The 21,221-nt window shown below is 29.2% G+C and overlaps 2 protein-coding genes across 3 annotated transcripts; one reads left to right on the forward strand and one right to left on the reverse strand.

Annotated features, from left to right (window-relative positions):
* The first annotated feature begins 2,170 nt into the window (after nt 1–2,170).
* LOC112736911 (phosphatidylinositol/phosphatidylcholine transfer protein SFH3) lies at nt 2,171–7,113 on the forward strand. The gene is made up of 14 exons (XM_025786587.3): nt 2,171–2,358; nt 2,456–2,711; nt 3,606–3,705; nt 3,778–4,044; nt 4,125–4,202; nt 4,285–4,386; nt 5,231–5,280; nt 5,368–5,461; nt 5,563–5,655; nt 5,746–5,838; nt 5,969–6,083; nt 6,220–6,578; nt 6,675–6,746; nt 6,870–7,113. Exons 1-14 carry the CDS (start codon nt 2,307–2,309, stop codon nt 6,879–6,881), a joined length of 1,743 nt encoding a protein of 580 aa, XP_025642372.1. The 5' UTR covers nt 2,171–2,306; the 3' UTR covers nt 6,882–7,113.
* A 56-nt stretch (nt 7,114–7,169) lies between these two features.
* Nucleotides 7,170–12,536, reverse strand: LOC112736910 (phosphatidylinositol/phosphatidylcholine transfer protein SFH8). Of its 2 annotated transcripts, none has more exons than XM_025786586.3 (14): nt 11,970–12,536; nt 11,287–11,590; nt 11,102–11,201; nt 10,712–10,978; nt 10,547–10,624; nt 10,302–10,403; nt 10,154–10,203; nt 9,896–9,995; nt 9,700–9,798; nt 9,435–9,548; nt 9,028–9,166; nt 8,124–8,524; nt 7,566–7,640; nt 7,170–7,450 (listed from the first exon to the last, which is right to left on the reverse strand). In XM_025786586.3, exons 1-14 carry the CDS (start codon nt 12,001–12,003, stop codon nt 7,430–7,432), a joined length of 1,884 nt encoding a protein of 627 aa, XP_025642371.1. In that variant the 5' UTR covers nt 12,004–12,536; the 3' UTR covers nt 7,170–7,429. The 2 variants fall into 2 exon arrangements, with proteins under 2 accessions (XP_025642371.1, XP_025642370.1); XM_025786585.3 differs by having other exon boundaries at nt 7,170–7,453; nt 11,970–12,492.
* Nucleotides 12,537–21,221: the final 8,685 nt, after the last annotated feature.

Below are 21,221 nucleotides of genomic sequence, written 5' to 3' on the forward strand. Positions count from 1 at the left end.
AAGTGGTACAACAATTTTTGTACTATTTGATGACGAAGCAAAAAAAATTGTTGAGTACAACTATTTCAAATCTAATGGTACTCCATAAAAGTAATGACATTGAAACACCACCCAATTGAAAAATTTGTGCAACCTCACTTATATTTGAAGTCAATGTAAATTATTTTAATCTTAAAGAAAGTTCTAAACAATACACTCTTACCAAGATATTTATTCCAACAAAAAATACTAAACCTCAACGGCTCAACACTCATTACAACAAATAAAACAGGTAATACTAAAAAAATTACTTATTTTTGCTATTTTAGACATTATTTTATTTCTAATTTAAATTATTCATTGATTATAGGAACTAACTTCGCCAACACTAATATTATTATGAAGATCACATACCCATCAATAGATTAAGGAGAAAAAAACTATACAAATTCAAGGCATATAAAAAGTGCATATAACTCAACAATTCACAAAGAACATGTCTTCACAAGAATCTACACAAAAAGAAGAAAGTAACAACTCTAACAACAACCAATAAAAAAAAGGAGGACGAGCGCCACATAAGAAAACTAAGTTTATCGGCTAAAACAAATGCAAAAATCAAACCACCAAATAAAAATGTCATTTTGTACATACAATTCTAATATTCAAATCTTTTTTTACTATAAATTATTTTAAATAAAATACCTTTTAAATTTAACTTTAATTTACACATTTAATTTAATTCTATAAAATATAACAATTTTTAATATTTATTATATATTATTATTAAATATTAATTTACACCCGCGCGATGTCATTCTAGTTAATTAGAATAAGTAAATAAACAAATAAGGGGGAGAGAAGATTGACACTAATTAATCTATTAAAGGAGAACTAACAAGAGTGTTGAAAATGTCACTAGGGTTGAAATCATGACCACCATTCTCATAGTTGGCTCATAATTGGCAGCAGAGTCAATTGTTAAAGCTTCTAATCTTAGCATGCTTTGATTTTAGTCAAAGTCAATTCTTCTTTGGAATGAATTTTTTCATTTTAGTGGTAGCTGGACAGGAGGCATGCCTCTAATTAAAATTTAGTTTTCCAAATGTTTTAATCTCGAAATCTATACCTCATAATAAAGGTTATTAATTAATTTTAATCAATAAATTAAAAACCTCACTAGATTAATTGTTTAAATTAAGATTGTTATGTCATCATATTAGTCCATTAAAGGTGATTTAATATAGCAGTAATCCATCAAGGAAATTAAAACATGCATCTTTTTTTTTTTAAAATTAATATGTTCAATTATTTTTTAATTTTTTTTGGATATATATTAGATCTAATCATTTATTGCTTTTAATTATATTTTAAATCAAAATAATATAAATTAAGTAGGGTAGACCTAAAACATATATATAATTGATTATTTGGATAGCAGTCATAACTAATTTATGTCTTTCAGTAATTTAGTTAATTACTTAACCAAATAATATACGTTCAAGTAGACTATATTAAGCGATTTAGCTCCTAACTAACAAAGTATACATGTAACACTATCTAGTTAAAAAATACTGATGAATACTAAAAATAATAATCTATAACCCTAAAATAGAAAAAAATAATAGAACCCATTAAATGAAATTGTTGCTTCTTAGTGTAGCCAAAAAAAAAAAAAAAAAGAGATTATACTCGTCTAAACGAAGATCTATGAATAGAAGTATTAGAACAAAAAATAAAACAGCAAACACTAAAATTGAGTTGCGGTAACGTAGCTAACCCGTTTTGGTAACTCCATATCATGACCTCACTTCAAGAGATATATTCGGGTCATATATTTTGCATTTTTCTATTGTTTTTACAATTCTATCTCAAAGTTCACCCCAGGTATTGTTTTTGTATTCTTCTTCTTCTTCTTTGTTGTCAATATTCATAATAAACTTCACGAAATTCTTAAGGATTATTGTTTTTCTTTCTAGATTTAATATTTTTTTCTTCAACTAGAATGATTTGACATGCAAATTAAGTAGGTAATAAATTAAAACCAGTTTATTCTATGGCATTGCCACAATAATCATATATATATTCGTCCTTTTTTTTAATGCATGACAAATATGAAAAAATCTGGTGTAATTTTTCTTTTGCTTCTTCTAATAATTAACATTTTTTTTGTTATGGATAAAAGGTGCAAGTGCACGTGAGGATTCAGCTGGGGGCATTTGTTATATGTGATTTTGTTGATTCTCTTATGCCTTACAGCTATATGTGTTGATCATCGATCATTTCATCAGTTATAAGCTAATTAAGCCTACGAGATTCAATTAATCATGTGTGACACTTTGTCATCTTTATCTAATCCAGATCGACCTTATAAAGTTGGTAAGTCTAATTAATGATAATAAGTAATTATTATATATAGAGTTATAGTTATTCATCATCATCATATTTAATTTATATTGCAATGAATTATTATTAGGTGTTGAAATTGAATTAATGGAGGATGATGAAAAGAAGCCAAGGAGGCTTGGGTCATTGAAGAAGGTAGCAATGAATGCATCTTCAAAGTTTAGACATACATTAACAAAGAAAGGAAGGAAGCATAGTAGGGTTATGTCTATTATTGATGATCATCTTAATTCAGAAGACTTGCAAGCCGTTAACACTCTGCGCCAAGCACTTGTTCAGGATGATCTTTTACCCCCAAAATTTGATGATCACCATTTGATGCTAAGGTATATATAGATTTAGATAAAGAGAAAGTTCAGGAACAACGTTTTTTTAACAACCTAAACAATACCTTAAAAAAAAGTTAATTTTAATTTTAAAAATCAAATTTTGAATTAATTAGATATAATTCTTGTTTTGAATAGTTAGTGGGCCTGAAATGCAGCCCGTTGTTCACGTCATTCGCATCTTTCATTGTTCACTGAACCAGATTGATATATAAAATAGTGATAGAAATGGAAGAGTTTTAATCAACTTGGGTTAGTCAAGTAGTCAGTTCACTCGTTCGTTTAAACAAATATCAAGGATTTAAACAATGTGTAAACAATGTGAATTAATAGGGTTAAAAGAGTAAATTTAATTAGTAGCATTAAATTAGGGTGTAGTGTATTTTTATTTGATTAGTGGTTGTTTATGTTGTTCAAGATAGTCATTGTTTACCTAGCACTCCCCTTCTTGTTTTGAATAGTTTTTTGACCTAAAATGCAGCCGTTGTTCACGTTGTTCGTATTTTTCATTGTTCACTGAACAAGATTGATATATAAGATAGTGATAGAAATGGAAAAGTTTTAATCAACTTGAGTTAGTCAAGTAGTCAACTCGCTCGTTCGTTTAAACAAAGGTCAAGGGTTTAAATCTTGTTCTGTACATGCAGCAATTCAATGGCCAACGACAAACCCTTAAAAAAAAGCTTTGTTCATGATATGTTTTCATTATTGTAACCAATTTAGATTAGTTAAGTTGTTAGTTCATTCATCAACTTAAACAAATGTTTAAAATTCAAATCTTATATCGTATATGTAACAATTTATTGAGCAAGAAATTGTTAAATAGATTTCAGATCTGTTGCGACTTAATCCTTAACATGTTTTTGTTACTGTGTCTTATTCTTGTGTCTGTAGATTCTTGAAAGCAAGAAAATTCGACATTGAGAAAACAAAGCAAATGTGGGGAGATATGCTTGTGTGGAGAAAGGAGTTTGGTGCTGATACAATTATGGAGGTATTCATCATATAAAAATTGTTCCTATGAAATTAATTATAGATGATGCCTAATTATATTATTATTATGAAGGATTTTGAATTCAAGGAGATAGATGAAGTAATGAAATACTACCCACAAGGGCATCATGGAGTTGATAAAGAAGGAAGACCAGTGTACATTGAAAGAATAGGTCAAGTTGACTCCAACAAGCTAATGCAAGTCACAACAATGGACCGTTATCTTAAATATCATGTTAAAGAGTATGAGAGAACATTTTCACTTAAATTCCCTGCTTGCTCAATCGCTGCAAGAAAACACACTGATCAAAGCACTGCTATCTTGGATGTCGAAGGAGTGGTGCGTATTTATGAAAAGGCGACTACTCATACGAAGATATTTTCATGTGAAGATAATAACCGACTTCAATTTTTGTACAGGGTCTTAAAAGTTTTAACAAAGCTGCAAGGGACCTTGTCCAACGACTTCAAAAGATTGATGGTGATAACTATCCTGAGGTACCCTACTATATATTTATCTACATTCCTCGTATTCTTAATTTTGAATTTTCACTAATTGAACCCTTTCTTTTTCATCTAGACCTTGCATCGCATGTATATCATTAATGCCGGTTCTGGATTTAGATTGCTATGGAATACTGTTAAGTCATTCCTTGATCCCAAGACCACCGCAAAAATCAATGTAAGCATTTGCAAGATGCTTATTATTTTTAAGTGGATCCTACGTTTGGGTGTAATTCTGTTTTGATCCTTAAAGTTTAAAGTGTCATCTTTAAATCTAAAAAAGTTTTATTTAGTTTCAATGTAGTCTAACTGTGAGGTCAAAGTTAAATAATTAACAAAATGTCCTACTAACAACAAGATCGATAATCTGAAAAATAAGTACAAGTTCCAAAGGCACAAAATTAACTGTGGATGTATCAATACATTTATTTATCATTTTTCTTAATTCTATAGAAAATATTTCATTTAAATTGTAAGAAAAATGATAAATAAATGTATTGATACATTTACGGTTGATTTTGTGTCTCTGGAGCTTGTACTTATTCTCCAGATTATCGACCTTATTCTTGTATTGCTGTCATGTAGGGCATTTCGTTAATTATTTAACTTTGACCTCACGGTGAGACTATATTAAAACTAAATGAAACTTTTTTTTGATTCAAATAGGACATTCTAAACCTTAAGGACCAAAATAGGATTACATCCAAACGCAAGGACCAATTTAATACTTTACCCTTTCTATGTTTAAGGTTTAGAATTTAGAAGTTAGAATTTTTATGGACATATGACTTATTAAGGTTATAAATTTTTAAAAAAATATATAAAAAGTTTAATTTTTTTAATGTATTTGTTATATATTTATTAAAGTAAAAGATTTTAAAAATTTTACTAACAAAAGCATTAACATGTTTTAAAAAACTTAAAATTGATATATAACTTATAAAATACAGTTACTCATCTATAGAAATATTGTCACTCAGAAGCAGTGTTACTGAACAGATTAGTGATGATTTATTGATTAGGTCCTAGGTAACAAATACCAAAGCAAATTGCTTGAAGTCATTGATGCCAGGTCAGTATTTTTTTTCACTGAATTATGTTATCTCATTTAATTTATTAATTATAATTAATTACTCCTTGGTTTTTGTATATTTATCAGTGAACTTCCAGAATTCTTTGGTGGTACTTGCAATTGTGAAGGTGGTTGCATGCTTTCTGACAAGGGTCCATGGAAAAGCCAAGAAATCTTGAAGGTACTACTTACTTTATTGTAGCAAATATCATCAATTTAAGAATCATATGATAAATAGATAAAGAGAGTAACATATAACTTTTTTGCATGAAATCTAACTAGGTGGTTCAAAAAAATGAGGAAAAAAGAATCAACAAAACCTTATCTGAAATTAAGGAGAAAATAATCATTGAAGATGAGACATTATACCAAAAGGTTAGTTAGTTTCTTAAAAAGAATTGTTTGCTAATAAGCAGAATTTATTAACATCCTTTATTTATTTATTTATTTATTTTGTAACATAAGGAAAGTGATTCTCACAACAAAGAGTTAGTTAAGAAGGAAGTGCAATATGTGGTGCCAAAAGTGGAACATCCTGAAGCATCTCCAATTGCTGAAGTAAGTTTTGTAGAGTTCAATTTAGTTACTTGATGAAAAACAATACACAAATTATTGATTTCATAATATACTCTTTAGTCTATAATTAAATAGTTAACATGCTATAATTTCCCTATGTTATGTATTTCAGGTTGCAAAACAATGTAGTGCATATCAATATGATGCTTTTCTCCCAATGGTTGATAAGTCTATTAATGGATCTTGGAAGAAAACAGTAGAAAATGATCAATTTTCACTTTCTAAAGGTACCATAGCAATTTTATTTATTGTTTTTAGTTTATCAGCAATTTTTCACCTTAATTAGTTACCAATTTATACATGTTTAAGACCCTTGAAGAATTTGTTGGTTAAAATGCTAAAGAAAATTGTTTGTGTCTGAAGATTGTTACCCTGTCGATACTACTTCTTATGGTCGTTCAACTCAAGGTTTTGGTGGATTCATGGCCTTCATAATGGGAATCATTGCCATGATCCGCTTAACGAGGGCAATGCCGAAGAGAATCTGCCCCATGGCCGAGCATGATGATTGTAACCCGATTTATTATGACGGCACTGTGATGAAAGCACGTAACGTTTCCATGGAGGAGCAGATGGCGATGATGAGGCGCATGCTTGAACTAGAAGAGAAGGTGCAAGAACTCAGCAAGAGACCAGAAATGCCTCCAGAAAAAGAGTTGATTCTTAATAATGCTCTAAATAGAGTCAATATTCTTGAAGAAGAGTTAGACATGGCCAAAATGGTATAGTATAAGTTCCCACCATTTTACTATAACTTCAATTAATTTATGAAAATCATTATTTAAATGTTCAATCATTTATAATAAGATCTCTTTTAGGCACTTGAAGCTGCACATCTTCGACTAGTAGAACTCCAAGCCTACATTGACAAAAAGAAGAAAAAGACACTGGTAGGTCATCTGAACTATGACCACTGAATAATTTGAGATGCATATTAATACAAATTATACATTAGTTCACAAACTTTTTTCTTCTTCCTTTTAACATGCATAAGCTTTGATTTGTAATTGCAGTTCCACTGGTGAGGAAACAAGCGTATGTTTTACCTAACCTCAAGATTATTACTAGTTTGTGTTGATATGATTGGTGGCGTTCCCATCTTCAGCCCCATTAGATGTTATTTATTGAATTCACTTTGGTATAAATTTGATCAATGTATAATGCACTGTGTCATCCCTCCAATGTGTGTGTATTATGTATATATGCTGAATAAGTGAATATAACTGCTTGGTTTTTTTTGTATAACCAAGTTACCAACTAATTTTCTAATTTAATCTATGCAAAGAGAGATCCAGAGGAAAAAACGCTCTTCATTTTCCAACTGATAAAGGCAAATCACATTAAACACAACTATAAAAAAAAAGTGTGACACAGCAAACTTGTGTTTAATTCGGCAAAGCAGCCAGAATGGCTATACACACATTAGAAAATTTCCTTAGTTAAAGTCAAATCCATTATCAAGTATAAATCAATATTTAGAGTTTACATGTGCAAGGGGTCAGCATTCAGCAATCCTCAAAAACACCATGGTATGAAAAACTTGGTCGTGCAGATTCTCTTTCAGCAACAACACTCACCAGCAGAACTTCTTCTTCTGCTAAATAACATCATCAAAATGAAGGAAATAAGGAAATAGAACTATCAGAAATCATGTGGAAAGTGAAACTATATGATTTAACCGTGTTCTAAGAAGATTTTAGACAACTTACCCTTAGCCTAGCTTCTTCTTGGCTGTCAATGTAAGCAAGCAGTTCTTCTTGCCTCATTAGAGCTTCATACAGAGCCTAATACATAGTGCAAGAGCATTACTTAGGTGAGGAAACCAGGGGCCAAAAATGTAGTATTCATCACATCGACAACCATATCACTATGACATTTTCAAAATGCATACGAACATAAATAGCTAGATTACAAAAAAAAAAAAAACAAAATGATGACAATGAAATATTCGCATGAAGAGAACAAATGCACAATGGCGAGTATGCAATAAGCAATTCAGATAAGTCACCGTTTAAGTGACAGGAAATCAAAACCTAAAAAGAATGAAAGCTTTCGCAACATACTTGGCATTACTTGAATATTAGTATAACCACAAATAAATGTTCATCTAACAACATAGGACATGTATAAAAATGAAGCAACAAGACATGGAGAGTATTTTTCACCCTTTTAAAAATGCAACAGACATGCATGTAACAAGTATAAAAATGCATCATCGCTGCAGCTACTTCGAAAAAACAATGGAGATAAAACATATTGCACCCTACCTTTTTAGTTGCAATTAACTCAGCCTCCAAAGCATCTACTCGACAGACAGCAGCATTTAGCAACTCCTCTTTCTCATAAGGCATCTCAGATGGCTTTGATTGTAGCGTGTCAACCTTCTCTTCAAGCTCCCCTAACCTCTTCATCACAGAAGAAAGAAGATTTTCATCTGTGTTTGCTGGGGAGGGTGAAGAATGGCAATCTCCCTTGGTTGTTGTATTAGCAATTGGCTCTAATGTGCTCTGATCATCATTGCATGATACTGCAGGAAGTTTCTTGGACACACGCATTGGGATTTTCCGGAAGAAAGTGAATAGGCTCAAAAGAAGTACAGTCAGGGCTACCCAAATCCGAGCATGAATCTTTTCTGGTGCTTTAGGAGTTTCAGGAGGGGGAGACGTTCCTATAAAGGAAATTCCAAATGAAATTTTCCAAAGTAAGTTAGATCAAATAATTCAAATCAAGAAACCAGAGAAATCCAAGCTTTAGGCACAAAAGCCAGGCCTTCTGAGGTCTTTGTCTCCACTCCACACACACAAATAAAAATAAAAGATAACTCGGGTGGTTAAAACATCGATAAAGCACAAATAACCACATTATATCAGTTCATTTATTATCAAAAACCTCAGCCTTTATACTATGATATGCTGCAAATAATAGATTGATGCACAGGCATACTTTGTTTACACCCATCAATTGTCCTAGGATGATTAGGGCCTTAGGGGACAAGTTGGTGTCACTATGCTGAGGGGGAATCAGATTCTTGAGAGTTGGACCAGAAAGTTCGCAGAACATTAGTATTCAACATCATTTTTGAAGCATTTATATCCATTTCTGGTGAATAAGCACCCTACAATAATATAAAAAGGGCATATTTACTATGAACACTGGGTAAGAGTTACTAACCTTTAGACGTTTGAGACATCTGGAGTGAAGCTTGCTTCTTCCAGCCAGCATCAACAGCTTTGTCCACCATTGGAACATATTCATCATACCCAGATAAGTTACTAGTACCAGCATAGCTTGTCTTTCCAACTACCTTGGCCTGACAGAACACACAAAAATTGATTGAAAAGAAATGTTCGGGATAGAAATCTTAAGAACAGGCTACTTGACTACATATATTCCGATCATCTTGAAGGTATCTAAGGTATTTTCATTTAAATGATGCACAAGAACAATATACATGGAAAAGCAGATATTGCCGAAGTAAAATCCGAGGCTGTTCACAAAAGGCCTACAACCAACAAATCGAAATTTCCACTATTTAAGGAAAACAATGGCAGAAAACATATACTAAGGTCAACACTTACTTCCTCCCGGACAGGCGTCAATCTAAGGTGAGCGTAGCTTTTCATCGCTTTTGGAGAAGCCATATCTTCAGCTTCAGACCCTGATTCAGCTGTCGAAGTATCACTGCTTTTAACCTGCAAGAGGGTGTTTTTTTTTTTTTTTGGGGGGGGGGGGGGGGTGAAAGAATTCACAACATCAGACAACGGAGGGAGAGAAAAAAAACTCAGGCACAAAAGCTTAAAATTTCACTCCACTCAATTTAGGCAACGCTTAACTGTTAATTACCATTGGGAATCGCGGTTTAGCATATGCAATAACTTTGCCTTCACTGTTCAGAACCTTTACTATCTGCCTTGTGCCCCGTGTTTCACCGTTGAGAATCATCTGCAGAAAGTACACATGCAATGAACTGTTAAGCAATATTAATATTGTGGTACACACACTGAACCTATCAAATGGTATGTAACATCAGGTATATGACCTTCAATATTTCAGGGTTTTTCCAAGGCCCTTTATCAGATCTGAGGCAACCTCCCTGATCTGCGCATGTGCATGTACCTCCCAGAAATTCTGGCAACTCACTTCATTAAATGTAAAGTAAAAAAAAGGTTATTCAATTTGAAGGATGAAGCTAATCACCATAGATAATTTAAAATTAAGATACATTGGTCATAGAAAGAATCATAAAAAGAAAAAACCCTGAGTTCAGAGAAACAAAAAGTAAGCAACAGGCCCATACCTGACATCAATTATTTCAAGCAATTTGCTTTGGTACTTGTTTCCAAGAACCTGAGTAATGTTTTCCAAAGCAACATTGAGCAATGTCAGCTGCCAAAAATAATCATTTAAAGAGACCTAGGCAGCTATAATACAGAATTTTTACATACATGAATCTTGGAAGTTGTTTTGGGATCAAGGAAGGACTTGATAGTGTTCCAAAGCAATCTAAATCCAGGACCAGCATTTATGATAAACATTTGGCAAAGAGTCTGCATCATCAAAAAATGGGAAAATTAATCATTGATCACTGAGGTCCTAGTATCTGTTAATATTTAAAATTTTTCAGCAATTGATCAAATGAGAATAAGTAATATGATAAAATTCAGGGGAACTAAAATCTGAGATTACTTACTTCAGGATAATTGTCACTATCAATCTTCTGTAATCGCATAATGAGTTCTCGGGCAGTCTTGTTAAAGTTCTTAAGGCCCTAAAAGTTGACAATATAACATAAGTTTTTTCGTGTTTTACAGAAATTCGTAGACAATGCAACGAGTAGTAATTAATAGCAACATACCACGCCCTGTACATCTAAGATTGTGGTGTTTGAATCTATGTGCCTTTTGGCAGCGATTGTGCAAGCAGGAAACTTTATTGCAAAAGCTTTCTCAAACTCCTGTACATGATACTTTACATATCTGTCAAGAGTTGTAGCTTGCATGATTTTGTTTGGATCCACTTTTCCAAGCCTTTCAATGTAAACAGGTCTTCCCTCCTTATCGACACCGTGATAGCCATGCGGATAGTACTTTACAACTTCGTTGAACTCTTTGAACTCAAAATCCTGATGAAGAACATGAATATTTAACACAGAAGATCCAAGGGTAATGAAAACAAAAAATGGCGTCTATGTTAGCAAAAGCCAAGTGAAATAATGAATATAAATTGAGACTCTGTCCGCATCTACCTCCATTATAGTGTCAGCACCAAACTCCTTCCTCCATTGTAGCATATCAGCCCACATATGCTTTGCTTTGTCAATATCAAACTTCCTTGCTTTAAGAAACCTGTAAAATGAAACAAAAGGCGTAAGATCACTGACCACTTAATCAACAACCATCATAGAACTGATTCAACAGCAAGATAGAGCACCTTAACATCATATGGTAATCATCATGTTTCTCGGGAAGCAATTCGTCCATAATCAATGACTGCCTAAATGCATCTACAGCCCGTAGCTCCTCCACATCCCGAACATCCTCAATCGAAACCGAACTGACTCGTCCGTCACTTTTTCTTCTGCTACTCTTTTTCTTTAAAGAATGCTTGAATTTCGAAGATGCATTGAGCGCCTTCTTCTTCAGAGATCCAATTCTTGTCCTCCTCTCATCCTCAGAGTTCTCAAAATCAGATCTTCTTTCCTTTTTCTCATCACTGCCAGAGAACCCCTCAAAGCCTGGCAGAAACAAAACAAGTAAAAATATTGACCTCTGCAATTTCCCAGCATGTATTATCTTGTCAAAATTAGGGCAAGAAACATTCTTGTCACAAAAAACCAAACAATATCAAACAAATTTTCAGATCTTTCCTAGCGGAATAACTAAACCATTTCACCAAAAATCACCATTTTTTCAGGTAGAACAACCCAGATAGCGGCATTTACACATATATGAAAAATCCTAAACCCCAGTCCTTCTAAGCTGTCAAAGCTTAGCTGAATTTGCCTTGATCTAAAGTCCCACAAGCCCAAAGCTTTCACATTTGCCACTTCCCCCTTAAAAAAACCTAATTTTCAGTAGCATACAAATTCAAACACAGAAAAAGAGAGAACTTACATGGTCTGGCGAAACGATCGAGTGGTCCAGACATAGATGCAGTTATGAATTTATGCAGCGGAGATCAATGTCGCAGCAGGCAAAGCCACATTCACCGTTTTGCACAAACCCTAACAATTCAGGAAGAAGAACAAGAAAGAGAGAAAGAGGGGCTAACAGTAATCACTGTAGAACCAAAACAAAACCAGAGAAAAGGGAAAAGAGGGGAAGAGAATCCCTAATGCAATCGATGCAGCTGAAAAAACGAGTCAGAGAATGTTCCAGAAATCGAACACAACCCAAGATTTTAATGTCTCAAATTTTTTTCAGTCCAAAGACTTATCTCTCTCTTCTTCTCCTCTCTCTCGCTGCTGTTGCTACTTTTCCACGATCTGAGAGCAAAGAGGTGAAATGAATAAAGAAGAGGTTCATAAATAATAATAATAATAATAATAATCTTAATATTGATTCTTTGCACTAGTTAATTATATGTATATTATATTATGGGAGGTGGAATAATTGTTTGGTAACAATAATATTAGTTAGTAGCAAGTTACAGTAGGAGACAGCTATAGAGAAAAAGAGTGTAACTGACACGTGGCGGTGGAAGGGTGAAAATAATGAAGGATGCGCCGGCGGGGCTTTTTTTTTTTTTTTGGGGAAGCGTAATGAGTGGCTATAGCCTATAGGGAGTGGCCCAATGATTTGGTCAGCTACATGTGTATATAGCCTCTACCTTATTCCTTTTGACCACAAAATAAAATAAAATAATAATAATTAATAATATATTATTGCCTCTTGGTCAATTGAGGGGGGTTATGGACTTATGGTGTTATTGAACTTATTGTTAATCATTTCTCAAAATGGAATCACTACCAATAATAATTTTAAAATTCCAAATTTTGGGTCAATAGGTCAAAAAGATCTCTGGCAAAATTGGTATAAAAATGAAAACTAGAGTAACTTTTTATTAAAATAATATTTAATTTATAAATTTCTTATGAAAATTCTAAAATATGTTTGTTTTAATAAAATGAAATTTAGAAAATTATCTTAATTTTAATTTAAATGGATTTTTTAAATAAATTTAAATGAGTTTAGTATCGAACTATCAATCAATTTATTAATATTATAATATTTCTCTTCGTCTTCATGTTAATTCTATCAGCATTTTATTTTAAAGAATTATTATCTTTTAGTTTGTTTTTTTATTTTAAACATTATTTTTAACTGCATACATTGTATTTTATATATTTTTTTTAAAGTTAAGAGTGAAATTTAAATCTAAGGTTTTTAATTAAAAATAAAAAAATTATACCATTTAAACTATATGTAATTGTATTTTATATCTTGTAAAATTATTTCAATTGCTTTTGATCTTTTCATTGAATTATATAAACATCTATTTAAGAATATTATGAGCCTTCCAAATTATTAATGTTTTATATTTATGGTTTTGATATTTTCATTGAATTATATAGACATCCATTTTTTTTGTGTCTTTATATTAGGGGTGGCAAAACGGGTTGAACTCGTCGGGCTGACCCGTTAAATCCACTAAAAAGGGCGGGTCAGGCTAGGATTTGGAACCCGCTAAATTAAAAAAAATTCGTTAAATTGGGGGATTTTGGCGGGACGGGCGGGCCAGTCCGTCGGGCCGAAGATTTTTATTTTTCTTTTTTTTATTAAATAAAATAGTGATTACTATTATAAATTAATAATTATAAAATTTTCAAACACTTCTTTCTTTTAGTTATTAACTTTATTTATTTTATTTTACAATTTCGTATATTTGTTCGAATTATATGACTTGTTTTTTAAAATAAAGATAGTTCTATTGACAAATATTATTTTGAATAATTTTATTGAAGTTTAAAATTAGAAAAAAAAAGTAAAAATTTTATATTATAATTTGACTATTTTTTATTTGTATTTGATTTTTTAATTATTATTTTTTAGTTAATTTTAATAAATTTTATTTAAAAAAAAAGTCAAACGGATTAGTCCGCTGACCCGCCAATCTGCCATAAAACGAAACAAACTAACATTTTAAACCCATTTTAATTGATGAGACGGACCTGGACGGAACGAATTGGAGCGGGACGGCCGCTTTGCCACCCCCACTCCATATGGACATCCATTTAAGAATATTACGAGCATTCCAAATTATTAATGTTTTATATTTATGGTTTTGTTGAATAATTGAGAAAAGTTTATGATCAGTCAACGAAAGAAGCCGAACCTGGATCATCTTTCTCAAAAGAAGAGGAAACGAAAATTATATTTATAATTCACAAAATTCTAAAATAAAAGAAATTTTTGGGAAAAGAAAAATGAAGAAAGGGAAAAGAAGCTTGAAAATCGCCGAAAAGAGGTGCAAATTGAAATGCACCAATAATGAAGGTTTCAAAATTGGGCCCGCAAGGCCCCAATGTTGTATTTTTCAATTGCATGTGTTCCTTGAAGTTGATAACATTATTTATTTTATTATTATTTAACCAATTTGCCAAAGAAAAAAAATTCTTTACTCAGATGTCTCGAATCTGTCCGTCTATTATTCTATGATATTTCTATTATATATTATTAAAATCGAATTTTTCAATTACTAATATAATTGAGGTAGTATATTTTTAAAGATTTTTTATCAATTTTATTAATTTATTTAAATATGTTAATTAATTATTTATTTATTTAATTTAATTTAAATAAATATTAAATTATTTAATATTTTATTTGATTATATTAATTATAATTAATTAATTATATTACATTAACTATAATTAATCAATTATATTAATTATTTTTAATATAATAAATTAATTAATTTACTTTAATTTGTATTAATTTTTTGTTTTAAGTATTTTGAATAATAATTTTAACAATTATGTTACGTGTACACTAAAATCAACCACCAAAACCAGCTACTAGTAGGAGTGACAAACGGGCTAGCCCGCCTTGCCAAAAGTCGACGGCGGACTAGTTTGTCTCGCTCCGCTTAGTGAGGCGATCTCGAATTCCTCCTTCCGCCCCGCCTAACAGCAGGTTAGTGGGCTAAGCCTACCACTTTTCTCTATTTTTTAATTAATAAATCATTAGATATTAAACAATATATAATTTTACAACCATTTCAATAAATTTATCATTTTTAAAGATATACAAAATTATAATTTCTAAATTCACAAATATTAAAGTCTTTATAATTGTAAATAGGTAATAAACATAATCATCAACTAAGTTTTTTAAACAAAATAATAAAATTAATATTGTACAAAATAAAATAAATATTGTCCAAAACATATAATTAAATATCTTCAAGTCTCTAATCAATCAAATATAGAACATAATCCAAATTATAACTTAGAACGTCTTCAATTAAAAAAAAAAAACAAAACAAAAAAAAAACAATGGGCTCGCCAAGGAAGCTTGCCTCGTCCCGTCGAAACTCGTCAAAAGCCCAAAGATTATTAGGCAGTGCGGGTTAGACGAGCTTTTTAATTATAGCGGTTTTAAATTTTCAGTCTAACCCCCTTTTTTGGCGAGTTACACGAGTTTCAGCCCGTTTGCCACCCCTAGCCACTATTATAAAATACATGTTGGAATATAAAATACACATTAAAAATAAGCTAAATAGTATATATATTTATACACAAATAGTGACTTATTTTGGTAGCTAATTTTAGGGGCAATTTACTAAAATAAATCATTTACATTTCAATTTTACCAGATTACAACATTTAAAGATTGCATACACAAATGTAACTTTTACATTATTTTAGAAACCGCGATAATAGGTTCACAAGTAAACCCCTAGAGGGGTATAGCAATTTACGTTTAAACACAATAATAAAAAAGAAACCATGACACCCTCCAGCGGTTTACGTGTGAACCTAATCCGCTGATCCTCTATCGCAGTTTCTATAATAATGAGAAAGCTGCATTTGCGTATGTAAATTTTAAATGTTGTAATCCGATAAAATTGAAATGCAAATGATTTATTTTGGTAACTTACTCTAATTTTAGTGTACATATAATATTTTTATAATTTTAAAAGTGTTTTAATTAATTATTTATTTGATATAATTGAGATAAATATCAAATTATTTAATATTTTATTTGATCATATTAATTATAACTAATCAAATATTAATTATTTGATTTGATTGAAGTAAATAAATTAATTTTCTCTTAATTTATATTAAATTTTCGTCTCATATATTTTTATTAATAATTTTTTAAAATGTTATAATTTTTTATGATATATTTATAAGATCTTTTTTATTTATTTAACATATTTTATTGAAAAAAATCATTATAATTAATTCATCAATAATGTTAAAAATCACTCCAAATATTATAAGAATAGAAGTTTAATAATTATATTAAAATAAGCACTAAAATAAATTTTATGGTATTAAATTTATTTAAATTGTTAATATAATATTATAAATGCCAATTTTAAATACGGAAATTGTTAATAAAATTTTACCTATTTGATTTATGTATTTTATTTTATTCTGCTTTGCACAAAAAATTGTGACTTATCTTTTTTAATTAATTATTTAAAAAAGATAATAATATTATATGATATTTTAATTATGTAATATTTTTTATTTTTTACTCGAATAATAAAACATGATTATTGTTGCACTCATATAAAATAGTGCGATATAGTATTAAAAAAATTATTATGTGCTATCGGTATAAATTATAACTCTTACACTGATATATTAATTGAATGATACGTTATTATTAATGAGTGTTTATAACAAAGTTAATTTAGCATATCTAACATAAATTGATTTGAAAATGTAGATCATTTTATTTTTTTCTCAAAATACCTAATAATGGTTAATTTTTATTATTTTTATTTTATATTGAACTGATCTATTATAAAATATATAATTTAATAATTATATTACTCTTTTAAATTCAATAGTTATTCTCATTCATGTATAGGAATTCTAGTCAAATATTATTAGAACTTTTTAATTATCAAATTGTTAAACTTTTAATTATTGAAAATAAATTATCAAATTTAATTTTTAAAAAATATTTTTTTAAAAGTTGTAGCATCTATGTTTAATAAATTAAATTAAAAATAAATTATTTTTAATAAGCACAAGAAATAAAAATTTGATTTGGTAAAATATGTTTTAAAAATTTAAAAAATCATATCAGACATAAATATAAGAATAAATTTAAATTTTATTAATATATATATATATATATATAAGATTATATTAAATTTTTTAATTTTGATAAGTATAAATTAGTTTTAAAAAGTACTCTAAATTTTAAAAGTGTATAAGCACATACAAATATTTTTATTAAACTAAATTAATTATAATTTGTCAATATATCAGTTACTCAATTTGATTAGGATAAATATCAAAATATTTAAATTAATTTTTTAAAATTAATATAATAATTTGTAATATAGTTTATGTTGTTCAATTGAATCATTTATTTGTTATCATATTGAGAATAACATGGAGAATATAATGCCAATCAACTAAAACAATAATTATTAGATTTACTTCCTTTCGTAAAACCTTATGAAATTTTAATTTTTCACTTATATAAGAATGTATTTTATTTTGATCAAAAAATCAAATTAGTATACTTACACTCAGATAACTTTATAGCTCTCTTTAATGGTTTTCTCTTTGACCTTTTCTTGATGTCTTTTTTTTTTTTTTTTGGGTTCTTCTACCACAAATCACATTTGTAATAACCTACTCATATCGACAAAGTATATATACAAAACAAAACAACATTATTTGATAGATAATATTAATAGAAAGAGTACAGTTTTGTGAATAGTAAAGATCTTTTTTATAATAGAAAAAATTTACCAATAAAAACTTACTATGTGCTATGCATATGATCATTTAAATTTAGTAAAAAAAACTTCTCTTTTCACTTAATATGCTTTTGATTAAAGAAATTCCTTTATTTAACTTTGAACCTATAATGTGGAAAATTGAAGTTACAACAGAATAAAAAATAGAAATTCAAATATTATATTGTTTTACTTTTATATTCGATCAAAATACAAAAAAAAAAAAAAATTCTTTTTACCAATTTTAATACCTTATATAGCTCCCCCAAAAGAAATGTTATTATACCTTAATTTTTGCAGCTATATATATTTGCCTTAAATAGATTTAATATGCAATGATTTTCGTAATTCCATCTAAATTTTGGAAGAATCCTCCTAGTTGGTTCCCAATCGCTTTCCCTTATTACACAAGCAAATAAACAAGTAAATACTCATTTGAAAAAGAAATTTGGCTAAATGTGATAAAGTTATGTGTTTATATATAGATTAAGTATTAATTTATTACAAATTTAAATTTTATTTAAGAATTTATTATTGTTTAATAAATTATTATATATATAAAATAAAATTCAAACTTTAAATACTTACTTAAATATACGAGTTATTGGTGTGAAAATGTTATGCCTTAAGGACTTTTTTTCATGATAAATTAATACTTTAGGAAATATTTTAAGTGCACTGGAAAGTATCGGTACACCAGTTGTATTAAACGTTGATTTCAATTAATATATATTATATATATTTTTTATAATTCAGATTAACTATTAAAATAACTGGTGCACCGATACTCTCGAAACACTTGAAATGTTTCCAATACTTTAATGCATGCTAACAGCCAAGCAGCTTGCTACCCTTTTATTCTTTATTGTCATTTCCTTGTTTTCATACTTGGCAACCTCTTTTTAATATATTTAATGTCTTCTTAAATTATTATGCCAGTAAGTAATAATGCTTTTAAAAAAGCATCAATCAAATGCTACTCCCGCGTGAGATCATGCATGCCTCAAACTATCCCTTAACTCAGCATATCGTGTAGACTTTATAGTAATCGATAATAATTATGTTTATTTTATACAAGTGATTCGGTTTGATGCTGCTTTCTCGATGTTTAATTGTGTGCCACTTTAAACAATACTAATAATAGTAAATTTTGATCTCAAAATAAATGAACAAAAATAAGTTAAGATATTTATTTATATATAATGATTTGGAAATATATATTTTTCAAAGAGAATTTTTTTTTCCGAAATAAATATTGTCATTTCTTAATTGATAATAATATTCATTTATTATATGTTATTTTCATTTTTTTCAACCTCCCCTTGTGTAAACTTGGTTATTATCTATGTCCTTTTGGAAAATTTCCAGGCAATAGGGATTCGATTATGGTTGTTACTTGTTAGTGGTAAATATCTTTGATACTAAAAAAAAAAAAAGTTTATTTTATTCCACTTTGGTTTTCCTTAGAAGTTAGCACACATGGAAACGTTTTAATTTGATATCTCACATAATGAAGTACTAGTTCACCAACCGTGACCAAAACCGTGATAGAAGGAAACAATAAATAAACTTGAATCGAAAGTTGTCAAAACATTTATTCTTAAATTAGAGTGGCCAAAAAGCAACATGTCATTTTTTATCTCGTCGTTTAGTTAGATAGGTTAAGAACTAATTCGTTAGATTTGAATTTCATTTAATAATTTATTATTGACTGATAAATTACTGCATAAATAAAATAAAATTCAAAATTTTAATATTTATTTAAGTGGATGATTTATTTAAATAGATAAGTGAACATAGCATCTTAATTTTGCCAAATTACTACCAATTTAGATTATGAATCAGTAGTCAAAATAAAAAAATTACTGTCTATGCAGTATGCATCATGCATGTACAACACGGTACAAATTAGCGTGTGCAAAAAGCAACCTAGTTTGCATCTTTGGGGTCCATATGTATCCACCAAAATTTTCATTTATTTCAACTCTTATAATTGTTATTACAATATTATATGCTTGATAATAACATATGCTATGTCACGGTCAACTTTTCTATCCAAATTAATGATATAGTCTCTTTATATTTACCTAAGAGGTTGTGAGTTGGAGTCTTTCTATATTCAATAAAAAAACGCTTTATTATAATCAAAAGGAGACAACAAAAATTTTCTGTTCTCAATACTTGAGCTCCATGCCTCCATTTTAAAAGATCTATTAGCCAATAAATTGATTACTATATAAAATGAAATTCAAACTCCTAATAACTTTTTAAGTGGGCAAATAAACTCATTATTCAACCAACTTAACCTAGTCGTGAATTGGCATTTTTTTTTTAATTGGATTTAGGGTTTAGTGACTTTAGTCTAACATTATGTTTTTAACAGTTTTGATATACTTTTTGGGACATAACGGCTTTGGTCTATCATATACAAGTGTTTCTATCTTTTTGGATCAACAACTGTTTCTGTTTTTGTTCATGGATCCAACACCAGTTTCAAAACTATTAAGTATGGGCTTTAAATTGAAGTCCAAGAAAGTATGTAACAATATGAAAATAATCGTATCATGCAAAACAAAAAGGTCAACTCTAATATTCATTTCAAAAATCAAAACCAAGAAAAGAAAAAAGCATGATCCATTCGGAGACTTTACATAACTAAAAACATGGCCCATGAATAAATATGGGCCTGAATCTTAAAGACTAACACAACACAACACATTACTCATGAAGTCTTATTTTTTCTCTCCGGAGTAAGTGATGAAATTTTTCTAGCCAACTTTCTTTCCACTGAAAATATAATAATTTCTAAGGTTTCTAATACATTATATATTCTAATAATTGAACAGTAGTAACATGATAATAGTGATATATAAATATTTTATGTCCATAAACAGTAACGTTAAGGAAGAAAAAACAAATCTTATCTTATCTATACCTTAGCAAAGGTCATTAGAGGTTCACGTAACTAAACTCGCTTCCACATGAGAGCAAATGGAAACAAAACACGTTTTTAATCTTGTGTGTACTGCATACACACGTGTTCAGTATCAATTTGAATCTTCAACTGTTTCAAATCATTTCAACTTGTCGTATATAGCCGAAGGAAAAAATTGACATATATGGCGAATGTCAATGTATTTTAGAGAAATTAAGAAATGTAGTAAAGAAAGAAGAAAAAATAAAATACTGAATTTTAAATTATAAATTCTAAATTTTAAACAAAATTATTAATATAAAATAAATTTAAATTTATCGAGAAAATTTTTTTGAATTTCTTCATGATTTTTTTAAATTTAATAAATTTAAACATATATTAATTTGCTGCGAATTTGTACTTCAATTAAGTATGAACGTATATAAATGGTACGAAATTAAATTTAAATAGATTTGGACCTAATTCTAAAACAGGGTTTAATTTGTTATACATATTC

This window comes from Arachis hypogaea, chromosome 13, assembly GCF_003086295.3.
Source record: "Arachis hypogaea cultivar Tifrunner chromosome 13, arahy.Tifrunner.gnm2.J5K5, whole genome shotgun sequence".
NCBI classification, from domain to species: Eukaryota; Viridiplantae; Streptophyta; class Magnoliopsida; order Fabales; family Fabaceae; genus Arachis; species Arachis hypogaea.